Raw genomic sequence first — 19,804 nt, 5'->3', positions numbered from 1 at the left:
GTGGGGAAGATGAGGGTGTGGGTGTTAACCCTTACTGTACCAAGTAGGAGGTGGTATGGGAGTTAGGCATTTATATGTGACAAAACCCCCTCTAAATGCCTAACTAGTTGTGTCGGTGTGGGATTCACAAGTAAAGACATATTACAAGCATACGCCTAATTTGGATCTTAGGTAAGTGTGTTGTTTGTTCTGTAGAGGTTTCGTGAGTATACCAGCTATCTGTTCCTCTGTTTCACAGTGGGTGGCCCTAATAAATCCAACGTTGGAGAGTTGTCTTACGTGCTTATGCTTAATATCTATATGTCTTGACCTTTGGCCCACTGCGTCTACCTTGGATATCTCGATAGCTGCCTTGTTGTCCTCGAGGATGGTGATGGGGTATGTGGGCTCAGTCCAAATGCTGGACAATAAGTCATCGAACCAGGTTAGGTTATTTGTGGCCTTAGACATACACACGAACTCAGCTTCGGTGGTGGATGTAGCAACTAAGTTCTGTTTGCCGGTGTACCAATGGACAGGACTGCTGTTGAGAAAGAAGATGTATCCAGATGTGCTTTTCCTGCTTTTCACGTCTCCTGCCCAGTCAGCGTCTGTGTAGCAGGAGAGTTTGGATTCTTTGGAAGTTTCTGGCTCGAGCACTAGGTATGCGTTGGAGCTGTATTTTAGATATCTGAGGAGTCTCTTTACTGCCTCCCAATGGTAGGTTATGGGTTTGCTGACATACCTGGATAGTAGGTTGACAGGTAGAGTGATGTCTGGCCTTGTCCAGTTTGCGATGTATAGTAGGGACCCTATGGTTGACTGGTATAGCTGGTTGTCTGTAAATGGTTTGTCCTCGTTATGCATGTTCTTCAGGAATTCGGGTTGCATGGGGGTATCGCAGGGCTTGGCGTCGCTCATGTTGCATTTTCCTAGCAGCACCAAGATTTTTTCTTCTTGTAACAGTCAGAAGCCTTTTTCAGTTTGTACTATGTGAACCCCTAAGTACTTGTTTATCTTGCCTAGAGCTTTCAGGGAGAAATGTTTACTCATTTCCTCGGCAAATGTGTCACACTTGTGTTTTTGTTTGCCTATGTACAATATGTCCTCCACATAAACGAGGACATATTCGACAGAGTGCTCCCCTCTCCTTACGAAGAAGCACATGTCTGCGGATGTGGCTGTGAAGCCCATTGCTGTAAGGATTTCGGCCAAGCATTCATACCACCTCTTCCCTGATCGTTTGAGTCCATACAGGCTTTTGTTCAGAAGCCATGTGTTACCTTCCTGTGGCTTTATGCCTGGTGGTGCCTTAACATAGATCCTTTTGTCGAGCTTGGCATGTAAGTATGCGGTCTACACATCAAATTGGTAAATCTCGAGCCCTAAAATGGAGGCTATTACTAAAGCACTTTTGACACTTTCAGCTCTGACGATGGGGGAGTATGTGTCAATGTAGTCTTCTGGATATTTTTGTGCAAACCCCTGTGCCACTAGCCTTGCCTTGTATAGTGTTTTATTGTCATCCAGAGTTTTGATCTTGTATATCCATTTAGTTCCAATTGGAGTTTTACCATCTGGAACCTCGGAGGTTGTGTATATGTCTAGTTCTTTGAGGCTATTCATTTCCTTCTCCATAGCTTGTTCCCACTTTGTTCTCTCCCCCTGGGATAATTTAAGCACTTCTTCATATGTGTTTGGTGTCTGTATGTATGGACATTCTTTACTCTTAAACCATCAGTACATTTTGTCATCTTTTGTACAACAGGAAAACTAATGTGGCCTAGCTTCCTGTGTAGGAGGTGTGCACAGTTGTCATGTATGGGTTTACCTAACGAGAGTTTGTTGTCGTCGATGGACTCATGGTTATGTTCACTGCCCCTTGTCTCTTGGTGGCTGTCCCCCTCTACCTCATCATTGTTCTCTCTATCATCTTCGGAAGACGTCTGTTCCTGCACTGCCCCTGAGTTAGTGTTTATGCTTAGGTGATTAATGTTGCCTGCTTTGAAGTATGGCAGGCCATCGTTAACTATAACCTCCCCTATGTCCTTTCCATTCTTTTTTTTTTAATTGCAAAAGTTTTACAATTACATTTTCACCCCACTTTCCCCCCCCAACCCACCCCTCCGTCCCCACCCTAACCCCCCCAAACCCCCCCTCCCCCTCCCCCTCTGACTTCCACAGAATATAATCCCATCAAAATCCCCCCTTTTTTTTTATAAAAAAAAACTTGAACCCCCTCAAACCCCCTATTATTTTTTCCCTCTTCACAATTCATACATTTCTATTTCTACATAATTGTCCTTTCCATTCTTGACCATGTGTGCCTGTCCTGCCTTGAAAGTGACTTCGATGTCTGTGTCCTTGTATGGGGTCTCTGGCACGAATAAGACCCCCTCTATTTCTCCAATCTCTGGTATGCTTAAGTTTCCCTTCCCCGCCACTCTGACATTGTTTTGGTTCACTACTTTAATCATGAAGTTTTCCTCTGTGAATGAGGAGAGTAAGTTGGCGTTGTGAGTGGTGTGGTTGGTTGCACCTGAGTCTAATAGCCAAATGTTCTTTATTCGTTTGTTGTTGTGCCCCCGTCCTCCAAGGCCATAGAGTGAGCCTGAATGGCTATCCTGGGAGCTATCTCTGTGATCTCTTCTGCTGTTGGGGTTGGGAGAGTCCCTGCGCCTGAATCCGTGTTCTGGGGACTGTCTCTGTCTGTACCCTGGTCTGTCCCTGCGCTGGCTGTGTTCCCTACCTCGGATGTTTCTGGGGCAATTTCTCTTGTAGTGATTCCTGGAGCCACATAGGTAGCATTCGGGTGTGTTGCTGCTCCTGTCTGGGGAACCTAACCTCCTGTCAGTTCTGTGATCTCTGCGGGACTGTGAGGAGTTGTGGGGAAGGTGAGGGTGTTAACCCTTACTGTACCAAGTAGGAGGTGGTATGGGAGTTAGGCATTTATATGTGACACAGACATTCGTGGGAGAAAGTAGCAATCATATGCCAAGCAAAGTGGTAAGTGATAGACAGCTCATTCACCCAGCTGGCTCTTAATCTCTTATGACTGGTTGCAGTGTCTTGCGGTCATGTGACTGTGATTTGTGACTTTTAAACTTCCGAATTTTCTGGCAGAAAGTGGCAACCCCTCACCCACCCACTGCATATTCTGGATTTGCTGAATGACCTCATGGTTTGCTTAATGATTTGTGATTCACGTACAAAGCAAAAATAGAGAAAAATAATGGTATCAAAAATGTACATTATAATCAAGATAATAAAGTTAAGTGTAGAACAATAGTTTCTTTGCCCCTTGGGAAGGTCATACATTCAATCCCTGGCACCCTGAATTGATAGGCCAAATAGGAATAAGAAAGACCGGTGTTGCTGGTCAGCAGAGACAAGGGTAGGTTATGTTCTGACCTAGGCTTCCTGAGTCAGTAAAACACATGAGTAGTCCCACAAACCTCTTTTATTGCAACAGCTGTAAATTCTGTTCATTCACAGATGAGTCCCAAATAGTTGTAAAGTGTCCTTCGGGATAAGGCTGATAATCACCCACCTTTATCTCTCTTGACACGCTGCCAAAGACCTAATTGGCAAAGCCACATGGAGTCCAGAATCAAACAGAGCTTCAGACTTTAAACTGAACAGAATTAACAACATTGCTTCCTGCAAAGGCCCACGTGCCTTTGCTCCTCTTTTAAGTCTTATGGGAGGGGCCAATCATCTCCAAGCCCTACTCCCAAGTTGTCCCTTTTGTTTTAATTGTTCTTGCCTTTTTTTTTTTTTTTTTAATTTGATTTATATGCCGCCCTTCTCCGGAGACTCAGGGCGGCTTACAATGCGTTAAGCAATTGGCAGCTCTGCGCATGTGCGCACTGGGAACAGGCTCCCCCTGTTCCTCTGCCTCGCTGAAGTCCGACTCTGGAGGCTACAGAGGCAGCCCATACCTCCCAGATGGCCCTTTCTCTGCCTCCGACACAGAGCCCTTGTCCGAGCCTTCCCCAGTCTCCAGGACTGGCCCATATTCCTCCCCAACCTCCTCACTGTCCGACTCTGCTGCCAGCTCCGCAGGCCGGTGGCAGATTACAATAGGTTAGATGGACAAAGAGCTTGATATGGTATAAAACAGTTTTCTATGGAGCTAAAGTGGTATTAATGAGGCCATAAGGAGATTTCTTTGTCCTTCTACAAGGGCAATTTCTGGCCCAGTGGTGGGTAGACTGGAAACTGCAGCAGGAATAATTGAATGCTGGAAGTCCTCCAACTGATCCAGTACAAGGCAGCACTAACTAATGGGGTGCATAGGAGTGGCTTCTTAGGGAGACTCGGATAGCCATACAGCAGGAGCAGAACATTATTATATTATCTGTTCTGACCTTTGCAAGTTACTGCAAGGCACAGCAGCCATTTTACACTTAGCTTTCTTTCTATCACAAGCAGCGAATACGTTCACAAATTAAGGGTGGAAGATGCCGCAGTAAGAACTTTTCCCATTATCAGAAACAAGATGGAACAGCTAATGCAGCTCAGTTTTAAACAGATTTCTCTTCCAAAGAAGAGACAAAGTGGCATAAAGTAGTTACAGACAAAATTCTTGCAAATTTTGTCCTGTTACATTTCCATTCCTATATGAGTGGAGGAAAATTTGCACCTGTGTTAGATTTTGGATTTTCTAAAAGGGAACAATCTTGGTGGGTTTTAATTTCCCAGCGCAATTGCAGCAATTCTTTTATTTATATTTAGCTTTTAAAAAAAAAATGGAATCACTTTACCAATTGTGAGAACTTCTACTTAGCCAAGTAACAAATATTATAAACAGCCTATGATTAATTTCAAAGGTAAAATATCAGATGGCTTCATTTAGGGTTAAACATTACATTTATATTTAATGCATAACTTGCAGCTTCACATCATTTTAAAAGTATAATTAAAGATAAGGGAAATATAGGTTTTCTATACTATTACAGCATGATGGGAGGAGATACACACTCCTGGGAGTGTTAGTGAAAAACACTAAAGCTGCTAATGTCAAATTGGATTATTTTCCCCCATCACCCAAATAAATATGATGAATTTGGTCCCTATTCCTGTTTGATGCCATGATGGTTCATCTTTGGTATGCATGGAACAGTTTCTTGGTCCATAATTACATGCCCTGCAGGAGAACTAACCATCAACTGGCTGTTACACAGACAAATAAAGAGGTTGAATATTTTCTATGTTGGTTGTTCTCCATTTCTTCCATTCCTGGAAGGATGAAATTAAATGTGGAAGATAAACTAATATGCCATGCACTGAGCATAATATGCAGTTTGATCCTTGATCTGCAGTGACTGGAGATGCAGTTTAACTTTTATAGCTTATGTAGCATTATCATAAATAAAACTGCACAGTATAACTACAGTGGTGCATTTTAAATTAGAGGAGGGAATGCAGAGAAGGCCTGAAGGAGCAACTCTGAGAATGATCTAGAGGCTTATTTTACAATATGGTTTTTGTGTGGAAAACAGAACATTCAACAAAGCTTTGAATGACAGAGTCATTTTAGGCCCTCTGCAAGATGGAGCTGTACACAAAAATGACACAGAGTGCTGAGATGTGTGTGATAAGTAGATTGTCCAGTCACCTGTAAAAACTGCTCAGGAAATGCAGCACAATACCTATTGGTCTCTTCCTTACCTGCAGAAGCCTTGGTTGTCATACGCCACATTACTACTACCATCAGACTCCGTCTGGGTTTTAATATTTTTGTTGTTGTTGTTGCTATTCCTGCCTTTCAAACCAAAGTAAGCTGCTTGCATGTTTTCTAGCTCTTCACTTCTGAGCTGGTACCATGACTGCATATCCCTGTAAAAAGAGGCACTGATATCATCCGTAGCAGATCACAGCAGATGCGTACTATGCAAATGTGACTAATGTCAAATATCTGAAATAGCATATCACATCAAGTCTCTGTCAAGACTGTCATCCTGCTACACCAGCCATACTTCACCAGATGCCAGTCTGCCACAAGCAATGGGGAGGGGGGGAGGGACCCACGGGAAGGTAAAGGGAAAGTTAGGATGAAGGGAATCGGAACTACTCTTTGTGCGGTCCCGTGGGAGCTGCTGGCTGTTCCAAGTTCATGGAATGGAAAGTGAGATCATCCAGCCCACCAAGCCAGGGACTGTTGCCAAAACAATTTGTTTGAATGTAATTGGACAGTTTAAGATAACCAAGGGGAAGGTGGGGAGAAGGGAAGAGTTAACCAGATGCTTTGGGCACGTAACTTCAGATCCAGCTTTGCTACCTTGTAACCATTTGGCTTTAGTAAAGTGTACTTTCCTTAACAATGGATTTGAGAGTCTTTCTTTTCTAACTGACCAGGTTGAGATGACTGACAGTCTCTGCAATTCACATGCCTGTCATGAATCCCTCTCCCATTATCCTCTCTCTTTTATATGGTGCTGGCCCTATGCAGTATAACTTAAATAAACTAAGATTGTGATGACAATATTGCCCTTTTCTCCAATTTAGTGGAAGGGTCCCTTTTCATCTTTATTGCAAATGCAAGATTGTGCTCATTGCCCCTGATTCCATCTTTCTATACTATCATCGGAAATTCTGAATAATGACAGTATAGTATGTGTGAGTTGTATAGATGTGGATTCTCTCCACACAGAAAAGAATCCTGAAAAATCAATTTCCCCAAATATACAGATAAGGTATCAAGATGGCATCTAGCTGGACTGTTTGGTTGGAAGAATCTTTGGGTTTGAAATGAATATGCAGGATAAATGTTGAAGAAAAATGCCACTAAACTCAAAGCAAAGGTGAGAGTGAATCAGGAAGATTGGGGAGAATTTTGGGCAGAACAAAATTGAATGCAAATGACCAATGGGTATGGGAAAAAATGGAAGATTAAATAGAGAACAGGAGCTAGAGAACAGGAGCTGGTTGACCAACTGGCACCAGTGCCAATTTGACCTTCAGTTGGAGCAATAAAAGTGAGGAGGGAATGTTGGTAAAGATGATGGCCATTAAGGGACAATGGCAATAAAACAGTATGGTATCTTTATTCTATTGTGAAAGTTGAACTGAATGACTGGGATTTATGTATGAATAGGAATTTTGAGACTGAATGGGTTTAAGGGAGTAATGGATTCATGCATATATACTTAAATTAACAATTAAATAACCCCTCATCTCCCTTGGCATATTACTGTGAGCCCCTATGGCTAAAGGTTTGTCTCTTTGCCTTGCCAGAAATCTGAAGAAGCCATTTTAGGAAAATCTACAGAGACAACCAAACACCTCACAGACCCCGACAAATTAATTGATTTGTAAAAGCTGCCAACCTGGCAGTCAGTAAAACAAAAAGTTATTGTGAACTTGGTCTCTTAAATTAAGCTGGCCTGGAACTCTCCTGGAACAGTTTAATCTTGAATCAGATTAACAAAATTTGAAAAAATTGTATTTCTGCCAAAAGATCAGTAAACACGGGTGATGATAGGGCCTTATCATAGTTGGAGAACATATTCATATGTATGTACTGTATGTATGTATATACTGTATGCATGTAAGCGGGGGGGAGTTCTACTTACCTTTACTAACGGTTTGTAATGGGGCTGCGTGCGTGCACTCTTCTATGCATGCACAGAAGCATTCTGATGACGTTGGGGTCAGTTGGCGGAGCCTCCTGCCGGTTTTACTATCGGTTCTATAGAATCGGTGCGAACCGGGGGCAACCCATCACTGCATGTAATATATTTATGTATGGATGGATAGATGTACATATGTACGCATGTATGTAATGTATTGGGCACATTCTAGGGTTGCCCAACTCCAGAACAACTCTGAGTGGCTGACAAATTAAAAATGGGAGAAAAGTCACAGTATCAAGACAGTTGCCCAAAAGGTAGATAATTTCATTCTCTAGATTTGAAGGAGAAAATGCATGAATGGTGACTCTTCTACCCTAATGCCACTTTAATGGCTTAATGCCAATGCTTAAGTGCCGGACTGTGGCTGAGAAATCTAGATTTAAGTCCTTGCTTGACACAGACCTTATTAGATTATTCAGGCTGGTCCCTGCTCTCAGCCAAGACTCTACCTCATAGACTTACTATTGTAAAATTAAACTAAGAGCAAAGTAACACCAAAAAGTATTTCTATAGATTCTATTTAAAAATTGCAGATGTGGTCATATGGAATATGAAGATTGATGAGAACCTTCCTGTTTTTATTTGCAGCCAGAAGCAGGAAATGAGCATAAGAGACAAAGAGAAAAGCAGAAGTAGAGCAAGAGCTCTATCTTAAAGCCACTTCAGTTAACAGCCTAAACCCAGAAATATGATTCACCTTTGAGCCCTTCTTCTTTCGCTTTTCTTAATACATTTGATAAGACAACAGGTTATAAAAGCCATCGACATCAGGAGAATAATGGCACAGCTCACAATGGAAGAAATCACAGCAACTTTAAATCCAAAGGTTTCATACTTGGATATGGCTGGAATAAAGCAAACACAGTTAGAGGCTGTGCATCTGCATCTTGATATAACCTTCATACCCCTGCAATTAAATGCACGAACAGTAGGAGTGTTCTGACTTAGCTTCTATCTGGAAACGTTTCAAAGCAAACTATTTAAAAGCCTGTTATTTATAAGTGAGCAATGAAATCCTCATGAGGAACTTTGCACAGCAATTACCGTACTCCAACACAACTCCGACAAAAATAAAAGGGGGAGTAATAACTTCAAAGCATCACTTCAGGATATCCCTGGGACAAGAGGACCTTGTAACTATGGCTGCTGTCCTTGTAACCACTATTTAAGTTATTGTAGTGTGCATTATATGGGGCTCCTTGTCTGGAAGCCTCAGTTGGTATCAAATGTTGTGGCCTGGATGTTCGCCAGCAGTCATCACTGTATTTAGTTTGGTGTGCAATTTAAAGTGCTGGTTTTAAACTACAAAGCTTTGCTGCTCCCCCCCCCCTTAAATCAGCCTTAACATTGTGTTTGTGTCAAGAGAAGCAGCTCATTTCCCATTTACAGGTCATAGAGGTTGATCCCTGATGGCACTGTATAGAATAACAGAGTTGGAAGGGACTTTGGAGGTCTTCTAGTCCAACCCCCTGCTTAGGCAGGAAACCCTATACCATTTCAGACAAATGGTTATCCAACTGTTTCTCAGCAGCAGCACCTAAAACTTGAAGTTAAACCAGCCCCAAGCCTCACCGCTTTGTGGAAGAAACTGAAGCTCTTCTAGAGAGATTTTCAGTTGTGCTGCCTAGGATATTGGCATTTTTGTGCAGTTGCTGTTGAATTTTTGTCTTTTTGCACTGTATTTTTATTGTATTTGTAAGCCACTGCTACCTGTTCTAACATACATCAGCAAAACATGGACACTAACCCAGTGGTGAAATCCAATTTTTTTTTACTACCGGTTCTGTGGGTGTGGCTTGGTGGGCGTGGCAGGGGAAGGATACTGCAAAATCTCCATTCCCTCCCCACTCCTGGGGGAAGGATATTGCAAAATCTCCATTCCCACCCCATTCTGGGTGGTTCTCTGAACTGCTCTAAATTTCCATTACCAGTTCTCCAGAACCTGTCAGAACCTGCTGGATTTCACCCCTGCGCTAACCTTATAATCAATACAAAAGCTACAAGTAAGCACAAAGAGCCATGGAAAGACACATGCTCAGCATCACAAGACAAGACACAAAAGCCTGCACATGGATAAGAGAACAAATGAAAATATATGATGACATCAGAAGAGTAAAAGAATTGAAATGGAAATGTGCTGGTCACATAGCAAGAAGAACTGATGGGAGGTGGAATATGGCAGTCATAGAATGGATCCCATGATAAAAAAGCATCCACAAAAGAGACCTAAAACAAGGTGGAGTGATGACATCAGGTAGTATTGTGGGCCCAACTGGCAAAGGAAAGCTCAAGACCTTATTGCTTGGAAACATGCAGCAGAGGCCTTCATCCTGCAGTGGATAGACAATGGTTGGAATGGGGATGATGAAATCATTGGTAGGATAGAAATCAAATGCATACATACAGCAAGGTCAGACTGCACAATCAGTGTTACAGGGCTAAGGCTAGAGTATGGTATGACTGAGCCCTGTTATTAAGGCCCAATGTACCAGTAGAGAGCCCACTGCCAATATCTCAAGTCACTTGGTCATGTGGATTTTCTCCATGCTTCCATTGCTAATTTGCCTTCACTGGTAAGAGAGGAATGGAAGGAGGAAGGAACTTCAGATACTTTGCTTTCTCTTCAGAGGATTGCTTCAGAAGAAACTCCAGCTAGTGTAGAACATAGATTTGGTGGGAGCAAAGCTGTCAGAACATCGGACATCTCTAGTGTGTCATTTGGATGATTACCAGTGAGGTCCTGAATTCAACTGCAAAGGCTGGTTTTAATATTTAAAGGCTTAAAACTAATCGAGATCAAGTTCACCTTCATTCCTGTTGATCTGCTTCCATTTTCAGGAATGGAAATCCTTCTTACCTTCTTTTCTTTGACAGGAATTAAGCCAATTAATGCAAGTGGGATCACACACCACCCTACGGAATGCAGTGCCCTGGGGCTGATTCCCAGGGCACTGGGAAGCAGACTCCCAGCTTTTCTGTAAAAGCTCTAAACTCCCACTTGTTTTTTTCAAGACTTTTCCTAAATGGGATTCTATTGTTCTCTTTTGGTTTCAACTCCACACAAGGTTCAATTTTAATACTGTGGCAGAATGTATGTGGGCTTTATTCATATTTTTTTATTATGCTCTTTATAGCATTTTGATTTTATGACTATAAGCTGCCTTGAGAAGACTCTTGTCCTTTAGGATAGCCTGGAAATATTCTAAACATATTTATTTATTTATTTTTTAACATAACTTTTTCTCTCTGGAATAGTCAAATGAAGTAGAAACCACAGATAAAAACCGCAGAAGAAAATTTCAGCATGGCTGTTTATCATCCTATTAAAATCACCAAAAATGGCATAGTTGAAGAATTTATTTGAATGCACTTGATTAACTGGGATTAACTGGGTTATGTTGGAGGAAAAACAGAAAAAACTGTAGTAGCATTTGGAAGACTAACATACTTCTTAACACATTAACTTTCATAGAGTTAGGTGCAGCCCACTAACTGAATGGCCTATAATCCACCAAAACCAATGAGAAACGTAGTAGTAGTTTTTAAATTGTTGTGCGATTTTTGTGGTTTTTATGTTGCTGACACCCATTTTCTAGGAAACTTACAAGAACACAGGGTTACACACAATTTTAGAACTGCTGCGGTTTGACTTACTTTGCTAGCGTGAATCTATAATCACTTTTCTGTTTTGCAATTATAAACAATAGCCTAACTGTATTTTTTAATTTTTTAATTTTTACAACTACCCTTTTTCATCAACATATTTAGAATTTAAAACTGAACATTTATCTGAGCTGGAATATTTTGAGCAAATATATGTATCTCAGATAGCAAGATGGATGATATTAAGCAAGACTTAAAGAAACAGAAATGAAATAAATGAAAGAGTAACATTATTTTTAATTAAATTTCATCTTTTAAAAAAAAAAAAACTGTGGCATTTCTTTGGTAATAGTCAGCAATCTCTGAAAATGAATAGAATTCTGAAATCTGAAATCTGCTCTTCCATCCTGCAACTGTTATCATCAATTTTTACAGTAGTGTAGATCACCTACATGTCAGAGAGAGACTCTGAAGATTATACAAATCATTTAGCAGGGAGAGGGAAATGGAAAAAAACACTTACGTATACATGAAGGAGTGTCAGCTGTCCATTGTGTAGCATTTTCTTTCCAAATGCATGTGACAACTCCGTGACCAATCAGCTGGTGCTCTTCAGAACAACGAAATGTAATTACAGAGCCAATAGTGGTACCATTTCCGTAGATTATCTGTGATGAGCCAAGATGAGGGGGGAATATCTGGCTGCACTGTCCTATTCAAAAGGGAAGAATAAAAGCAGTTGTTTTATTTTTATCACCATGTATTTTGGGCAGAAACGTATTTAGCATGAATGTATCTGAATATCATCATGAGATTAAAAACAATTGAGATGAAATGAGTTAGCATCTGGTATAGAACTGTGGGAAAGAGTTATGCTAAGAACTTAAAAGAATGGACTTAATGATAAATTGTGCACCAAAAGCACTCTAAATTTGTGACATCCTTAAAGATGAAACAAAAAATATCCAGAAATGCAAAAAAGCAAAAGAAGGCAAAATGGCTGTTTGCTGATAGTGAAAATAGTTGGAGAAGGGTGGAAAATAAAAAGGCAGCACAGATAGAAGAAAATTTATCCAACAAAATGCTGATATCTAGAGATAAGGAAAGGGAAACAAGAAATTACTCAGTGAATGTCTTAGTAAGTAAATAATTGGAGGATAACAATTAGATGGGAGATATAAGCAGATGTATTTTTTTAAAATTACAGAAATAGAATAAAACAAGATGAGTATAATAAAAGGCAAAGGAATCAAACCCGTACTGATGAAAGAAAATATAATCAGAATTGACATGGTGAGAACTGCATAAAACAACAACAATCCAAATCCATTACAGGTATTCCTTTCCTTATGACCACAATTGAGGCCAAAATTTCCATTGCCAAGCAAAACAGTTGTCAAGTGCATTTTGCCCCATTTTACAACCTTTCTTGCCACAGTTGTTAAGTGAATCACTGCAGTTGTTACATTAGTAACACGGTTTTTAAGTGAGTGTGGCTTCCCTATGGTGGAAAGTCACAAAAGTGAGCACATGACCGTGGGACACTGCAACCATACAGGCCAGTTGCCAAGTGTCCAATTTTGATCATGTCACCATGGGGATACAGTCATAAGTATGAAAAATTGTACAAGTGGTTGTAAGTCACTTTTTCCACTGCAGTTGTAACTTTGAACAGTCATTAAACAAATGGTTGTAAATCGAGGACTACCTGTATATACATAAATGTTTGATCATAGAACTAGAGCCAGGCATTTTGGGAAATTAAGTTAAAGGACCCTAGAAGCTGCAGGAGTTGATGGATTAGCAGTGGAACCTTTAAGTCTTCCAAAATAATGCAATTAAAGTGCTATTATGTGTTTTGTGAGCAGATATGAAAAACACAACAGTAGCCAACAGACTAGAAAATATCAATTGATATTGTAATTTACCAAAAAAGTTAACACTGGTAAAGAATGCTAAGACTACTGAACAACTATGTTTATCTCACATCCTTACAAGAGAATGTTCAAGACCTTGCAATTCAACTTTCAACCATACACAGAGAGAATTTCCCAGTGTACAAGCTGAATTCAGAAGAGGTAGAGGTACCTTGGATTACCTTCCTAACATACTGACTGGCAACTGACCAGACTCTGTTGAAATATGGGTGGCTATATAAATGTTTTAAATAACTAAATAAGTTGAATAGTGGAAAAGAAGGGGAATTCCCAAAAGACATTTATTTTTAAAACATAAAACCAAAATAAAACCCAGTAACTTAATCATCCCACTCTACTCCAGTACCTCAGTAAAAAGCAAAGTCTTGATGGTCTTTTGAAAGCTGTAAGAGTGGGGCATGTTGAATCACACAACTATACGCACACTTATAGTATATGCAGAACATATTGTGAGAAAAGCTGAATTTGCAAAAATAGAAATCTTTCTGGGAAAAGCACCAATAATCTCAGATATGTTAATTACTCACTATAATGGCTAGAAGGGAGAAAAAATTAAGGAATTGCCTATCAAAGGTGAAAGAATAGAATACCAAAGTTGGTCTGCTACTCATTAAAGATACAACTTTTAATGAGTTTTAATGGTGGAAGACTAAGAGGTTCCGCTGTTATTTCATCAACTCCTTTTAGGTAGAATGTAGGCCGAAATTGTGGGGTATAAGGGTTGTTTCCTGTGGGCAAAGAAAAAGTTGAAATGGAATGTCTGATAGGCAGGAAGAAGATGAGGGTGAACCCTCTCTAGCAAGTCACAGGGAATATCTAATAGTTATTCAGATAGTTTCTTTAGTCTGGCAAGATTCCGTTTGTATGCAAACAACAATAAAGAACTATAAGTAACTCCACATGTCATTCTTGGTTCTTTGAGCTACAATTATAGAGCTGAAGTAAAATTTATTCAGCTAATATATAAGGAGTACTTAAGAGGCTTGAAATATGCTATATAAATGCTAAATGGTGGCATTACAGTTCCAAAGATAACAAGCAATTTCCAAATTCTCTATTTTACCCAAAACAAACTAATAGGATATTAATTACATAGCTGACAAGTCCTGAGAATCTCAAAGAGATAAACTTCGCTCCCTCTTCATCATCTAGAAACTTAGCTCCATATTTCAGATGTCTGTTTCATTCGACCAAGTATTCCCATATCTGAATTATTACTTCATTTCTAGCTCGAATGAAGACTAATTTAACGAAATAATTTTGCCTTCATTCGTAATAATTTAACACTTCATATTGCTATATATTAAACCAAAATGTACTGATTGACTAAATATATGTGGAGGAAAGTTCAATACAGATCCGAAAATGCTTCCTAATGTTCCCTTAAAAAGTTCCCAATTTTCTAAGAATAATATTTAAAGAATATTGTTGTCTTGTTGTTAGTTGCAAAGTCGTGTCTGACCCATCGCCACCCCATGGACAACGTTCCTCCAGGCCTTCCTGTCCTCTACCATCCTCTGGAGTCCATTTAAGCTCACGCCTACTGCTTCAGTGACTCCATCCAGCCACCTCATTCTCTGTCGTCCCATTCTTCTTTTGCCCTCAACAATTTTACCAATATTGTTGTAATTTAGTGTAATGTCTATGCAGATTCTCAGTCATTCGGGTCACGGTTGTCCCAAAGGTGCTTTTTCAAGAGACAACTGGACTTTCTGGTTTTTCTTTGAAGACATTTTGCTTCTCATCCAAGAAGCTTCCCCACCATCCAGTCAGAGCTGAAGAAACTTCTTGGATGAGAAGCGAAACGTCTTCAAAGAAAAAACAGAAAGTCCAGTTGCCCCTTGAAAAAGTACCTTTGTGATAATGTAGTTTAATTATGGCTTCTCTTTCATTAAGAAATATTACAAGTGAAGTCCAATGTCCTGCCAGGATGTTGGAAGTCAAACATGGCAACTGAAAGGAGAAAGATCAAATATTCAATCCAATGACAAAAGTCATACTATCAGGAGAAAATATGCTTACTATATAGTTATCTAATCCTTGAGTTTAAAAGTCTTCCTAGCATTATGGCATTTGCCTTTGGTTTAGGATTTATTTGAATAGCATAGTTTTGAATAGTTTCTTTTCTACAACCATCTAAGATCAAGTTTTAATGTCTGTGGCTAAACTCTCTTCAGTCTTAGTGGTGTTCAGGTTTCCAATTGAGGCAATGATACCTTCCCCACCAGAATCATAAAAATGAAAGACGGCTGTAGGAAACTCATTTCACTGGTAGATGGAGATGTAACAAGTGCTCCATTACGCCTGATTTATTTTGAGGCTTAAAGAAGCCACCATATTCTTTTTTTTTTTATTTTAACTTGAAAATAATGGTTATCAATAAAATGGATGAGAGTTGAGAGAATGCACCTCATCACCCTGGACTTTAGGACAGGGTACGTAAAATCAAGATACAATTAAAAATGTCCTTCCATGACCTGTTTCCTACCAGAAAAGTTATTCAACCCCGGTATGTAAAAAGACCGCAGAGACATAACTTGCTCTGTGCTACCGACAATGACTGCACTGTTGGCAAAAGTGGCAGCAATTAGTTTAATTGGAGGCCTGCAGGATGTTGTCCACCAAATTATTGTCTCTCCTGTAACAGAATAGGATAGTTTGTATGACTGTGTTATAAACAACTGGGAGACAAACTTGCATATACTTTGATGCAATCAGATTCTATAATCAATGAAGATCACAGCATGCAATAATTAGGGGAAATATTCAAGAGTGCACCTAAAAGTTTGCTTTTGCAAATTTGCTTATATTGTTTCCTTCTTCAGTTATAGATGAACTTCTTCTAGGGTACAGACTATTAGCCAGGGATATGATAAGAAGCAAGAGTGCCAGCACTGCTCAAAGCAAAATAAAGAATGGCAGGGGGTAGGATAGAAAGAAAAGATAGACAGAATTGTCACATCCAAGCTGTTACAAATTGTTCAGGTAGATGAGCTGCAAAGTGCCATGGCTATCAAGGACCAGAACTGCTATTAGATCACACCTAGCTCCAACCTTCTCAAAGCTTCAGCTTTCTCAGCAGATTTCATCCATACCTACTTGCCGTTGGTCCTTTCCCTTCCCACAGTCCAACCTCATTTCTTGCAATTTCCCCATCCAAATGCTTAAATTACTCAGCTGAACAGGACTCACTTTGTGATGGAAAGTAATTGTCCTAGACTCATAACAGCAAAAAATAAAACCCTCAGATATGATCTATCTGATTAGTTGCTTATTGGAGTTAAAAAAGGGCAGGATTGAGAAATAATGAACCTTCTGGATTTCACCCCTGGGATGGGTTGTGATTTCACCATAGTGCAGATGAGGGGGGGGGAATGAGTATTCAGCAGTGAGCAAGCAGAACAGAAGTAGTGTGAAACATTTCTTAGAATGGGAATCGGAAAGGTGTTTTGTTTTTAGTTATTAAATGCTACACACAAAAAAACCCCTCATACTTTTGGGATTTAGACTCAGTGTCATCTGTGGGTGTGATAGCAATGGCAGTGCTTTGATCACATGGTCATCCCCATCACCTTCTGAAAAAAAGCCCTGCTTCCCATTCTAAGAAATGTTTCACACTACTTCTGTTCTGCTTGCTCACTGCTGAATACTCATTCCCCCCCCCCCTCATCTGCACTATGGTGAAATCACAACCCATCCCAACATTAAATTGTTATGGGATTACTGAAATTGAAAGGTACAATTTCAGCGTGGGAACTAGTTTGGTAGGGGCAAAACAAAGAATATGTTAATATTTCTCCCCATGCTGGTTTATCTTTTGTTTGTTTTTATTTGTATCCCACATATATTATTTTTACAAATAACTGAAGGCGATAAACATATCCAACTTCCTCCTCCTATTTTCCCCACAACAACCAACCTGTGAGGTGAGCTGGTCTGACAGAGAGTTGGTCTGGCTCCAAATTACCCCGCTGTCTTTCACGGCTAAGGCGGGACTTGAACTCAGTCTCCCATTTTCCAGCCTGGTGATTTAACCACTAGACCAAACTGGTGAAATCTCTCACTTTCTGAACTTGTTTTCTCCTCGAGGGAACAGAGCAAGATGGGGGGTGGGTGGGTGGGTGAGAGAGAGAGAGAGAGAGATGAACTACCAACATCTACCATTTGAGGTTCTAGGGAAGTCCACCTCTCCTTATGGCTCTATTTTCCTCAAGGAAAAAAAGCAGCATATATTGAAGGAAGCTGTATTTCTTATTATCACTACGCACTTCGACTACAAGATATGAACCATCTTGTCGCTAGAAATACAACCGTGTATATGTATAAACACAGTATACTGTACATATAAAACAAAAATAATTAAACAATGGATGGAAATAGCTATTAAATTTGAAAGCAGCAAGCTCCAGAAACAAGTGCCCAGAGCAGGCCAAAACATACCTTGGGGATCGGGACAACTTAAAAAACTAACAGGCAGCAGAACAGGGAAATGTAAGAGGCCCAAGAGAATAAGAAGCCTCATCTGATACTACCAAAATAACAAGATAGGCTTAAGGGGTTTCCCTAGAGAGATTAATCCATAGTGGTGGGGGGGGGAATACCCTTGAAAAAGCACTGCCCTTTGTAATTAACTAACAAGGGAGGTATGGAAAGAGGCCCTGCTTCAGAGACAATGGCTTTGAGGTCTGAAGCATTTTTTTGCTTAAAACAGCACTTTACGTTAGGTCTGGAAGCTGAGAGAAGATAATTCAGTCTTAGAATAATCTGATCAAATGTCCAGCCTGATCAGCATCTCAGCTGCTGTAATTTGTACTAACTCAGGTTTTGGGGCCCTTTTCAAGCACAGCATCAAATAGAAGGCTTCGCTAGTTGAATAAAGAGCATTACTTGCCACAACAAGGAATTCATACAAGGGATAGGCGACATGATGTTCCATTTCACCTGTCATGCACCAAGCAGCTTTGTTTAAAAATATATTGTTTTAATTATTTAATTATGTCTGTATTGATCTGCATTTTAATGAACATAATACCCCGTTTATTATGTTTTGCCTAGGATACCAAATTTAAGAAAGATTTGGACAAGCTAGAGGAGATTCAGAGAAGCATGTAGTGATGAGGAGCTAGTTGGGCCCTAAAACAAGTTAGGCCTTAAAATAAGTAAATGGGAATGTTTAACTAAAAAAAATTGAGGGGGGAGGGAATAGTGATAACCCTCTTTAAACTCCTTAAAGTTTATCACCCAAAACCAAGTCAAGATCTGTACTCTCTCATGAACAGTGCAGGATATAGAATAATACATTTCCAATTGTAAAAGCAATTCAACAGTGGAATCTATTATCCAATGAGGTGGTGAACTCCCTTCAATGGATGCGTTTAGGAAGAGCTGACACGGAGACTTTAATTTGGTTTTCTGCACTTAGCAGGCATGTTGATTCAATGACCTACAAATTCTCTTCCAAGTTTATGATTCTGTCATTCTGTAAAATAAAAGGAACTGAAACCATGCTCTGGCACTTATTTACAACTTTCAGCCTGGGAGTCTGAAAAGAGTTGTGGTTTCCAGAAGAAGTCAACTAATGAAAGTTAATGTGACACCTAAAATAGTCACAATCTTTTTCAGGCTATTTTAAAGAAATTGGCCTATTTGAAATAGAAGCAGAGCAGTTCTTGTATGGTTCTCACACTAGGCTCAAATGCTTCCTCTGAATCATTTTCAAAGCACTCCCAGCTGTAGCATTTTGACACAGGTTCTGCTCTCTGTGGCATTCATTGGGCAAGACCATGAACAGTCTGTACCATTTCCACAAGGCACTTACCACTCCTCCTAAAGATCCTCCTAAAATTCAGTGCGAAGATATCCTCCCGTAACTTAAGCCCATCCTGAAGGGAGGGAAGGAGTGGGAAGGATCTGGCTTTGCACACTTGCAACTTCTTAAGTGTTTAAGAAAGTTCCTGCGCTCCAGGAGACATTTGTGCTCTGCCTTAGAATCAAAGTACACAAACATTTTGCAAACACTTTTTATTGTACCTTTATGTTACTTTCTAACTATAATAGGAGTTTTGTTCCAGTGGCTACATTTTCTCATTTATTTCAATGCCAGATTTGATTAAATGAGCTATTGCTCTCCCTCATAGATCTGTAAATTATTGAGTCCTCTCAATATTTTGAGAATTTGCCAGATTTAAAAAAAATTACAGCTCTTCTTCAAAGATAGCAACAAAAGCCTTATATCAACACATTCAGCACTAGCCCTGCAAACAGTGATTCCTAACGCCTCAGATAAATACAGCAGCAATCTAATTAAAAGAAACTAAAGGTGTTGTATGTTCCACTTTGACTGTTATTTTCTAGTTAAAAATAGGCAGTAATGAAAATTTCCAGAATAAGTACAGCATTTGCAAATGTGAATTATTCATGGAAAAGGTGTAAAGTGTCCTCTTTATTTTATTTTGTAATTAACATAGATCAGCATGTTCTTCACTCTGATTTTTGTTCCATTGCCACCAAGGATAATTTTATAATACCATATCCTGCCTCACATTCTATGAAAAAGTAAATCAAAAGAAGATAAAGTATTTATTGAAGTCTGAAATGTCTGTACTTCAAACAGGAAGTCTAAAAGATAATAGGCCTGAAAGTAAATTT

General features: G+C 39.8%; 1 protein-coding gene across 1 annotated transcript in view; it reads right to left on the bottom strand.

Moving 5' to 3' along the window:
• Nucleotides 1-19,804, bottom strand: part of SUSD3 (sushi domain containing 3) — a 51,807-nt gene that overhangs the window by 15,493 nt on the left and 16,510 nt on the right. The window contains exons 3-5 of the mRNA XM_070933651.1: nt 11,743-11,931; nt 8,314-8,461; nt 5,653-5,820 (exon numbers count right to left, since the gene is read on the bottom strand). Coding sequence (XP_070789752.1) covers nt 5,653-5,820; nt 8,314-8,461; nt 11,743-11,931 — 505 coding nt within the window. The remainder of the gene's footprint in view (nt 1-5,652; nt 5,821-8,313; nt 8,462-11,742; nt 11,932-19,804) is intronic.

Source organism: Pituophis catenifer, unplaced genomic scaffold (assembly GCF_029215685.1).
Source record: "Pituophis catenifer annectens isolate HBS135680 unplaced genomic scaffold, rPitCat1.0.hap2 SCAF_2, whole genome shotgun sequence".
Classification (NCBI taxonomy): Eukaryota; Metazoa; Chordata; class Lepidosauria; order Squamata; family Colubridae; genus Pituophis; species Pituophis catenifer.
The sequence above is the reverse complement of the archived record's forward strand: the minus strand, read 5'-3'. Positions and strand labels throughout refer to the sequence as shown.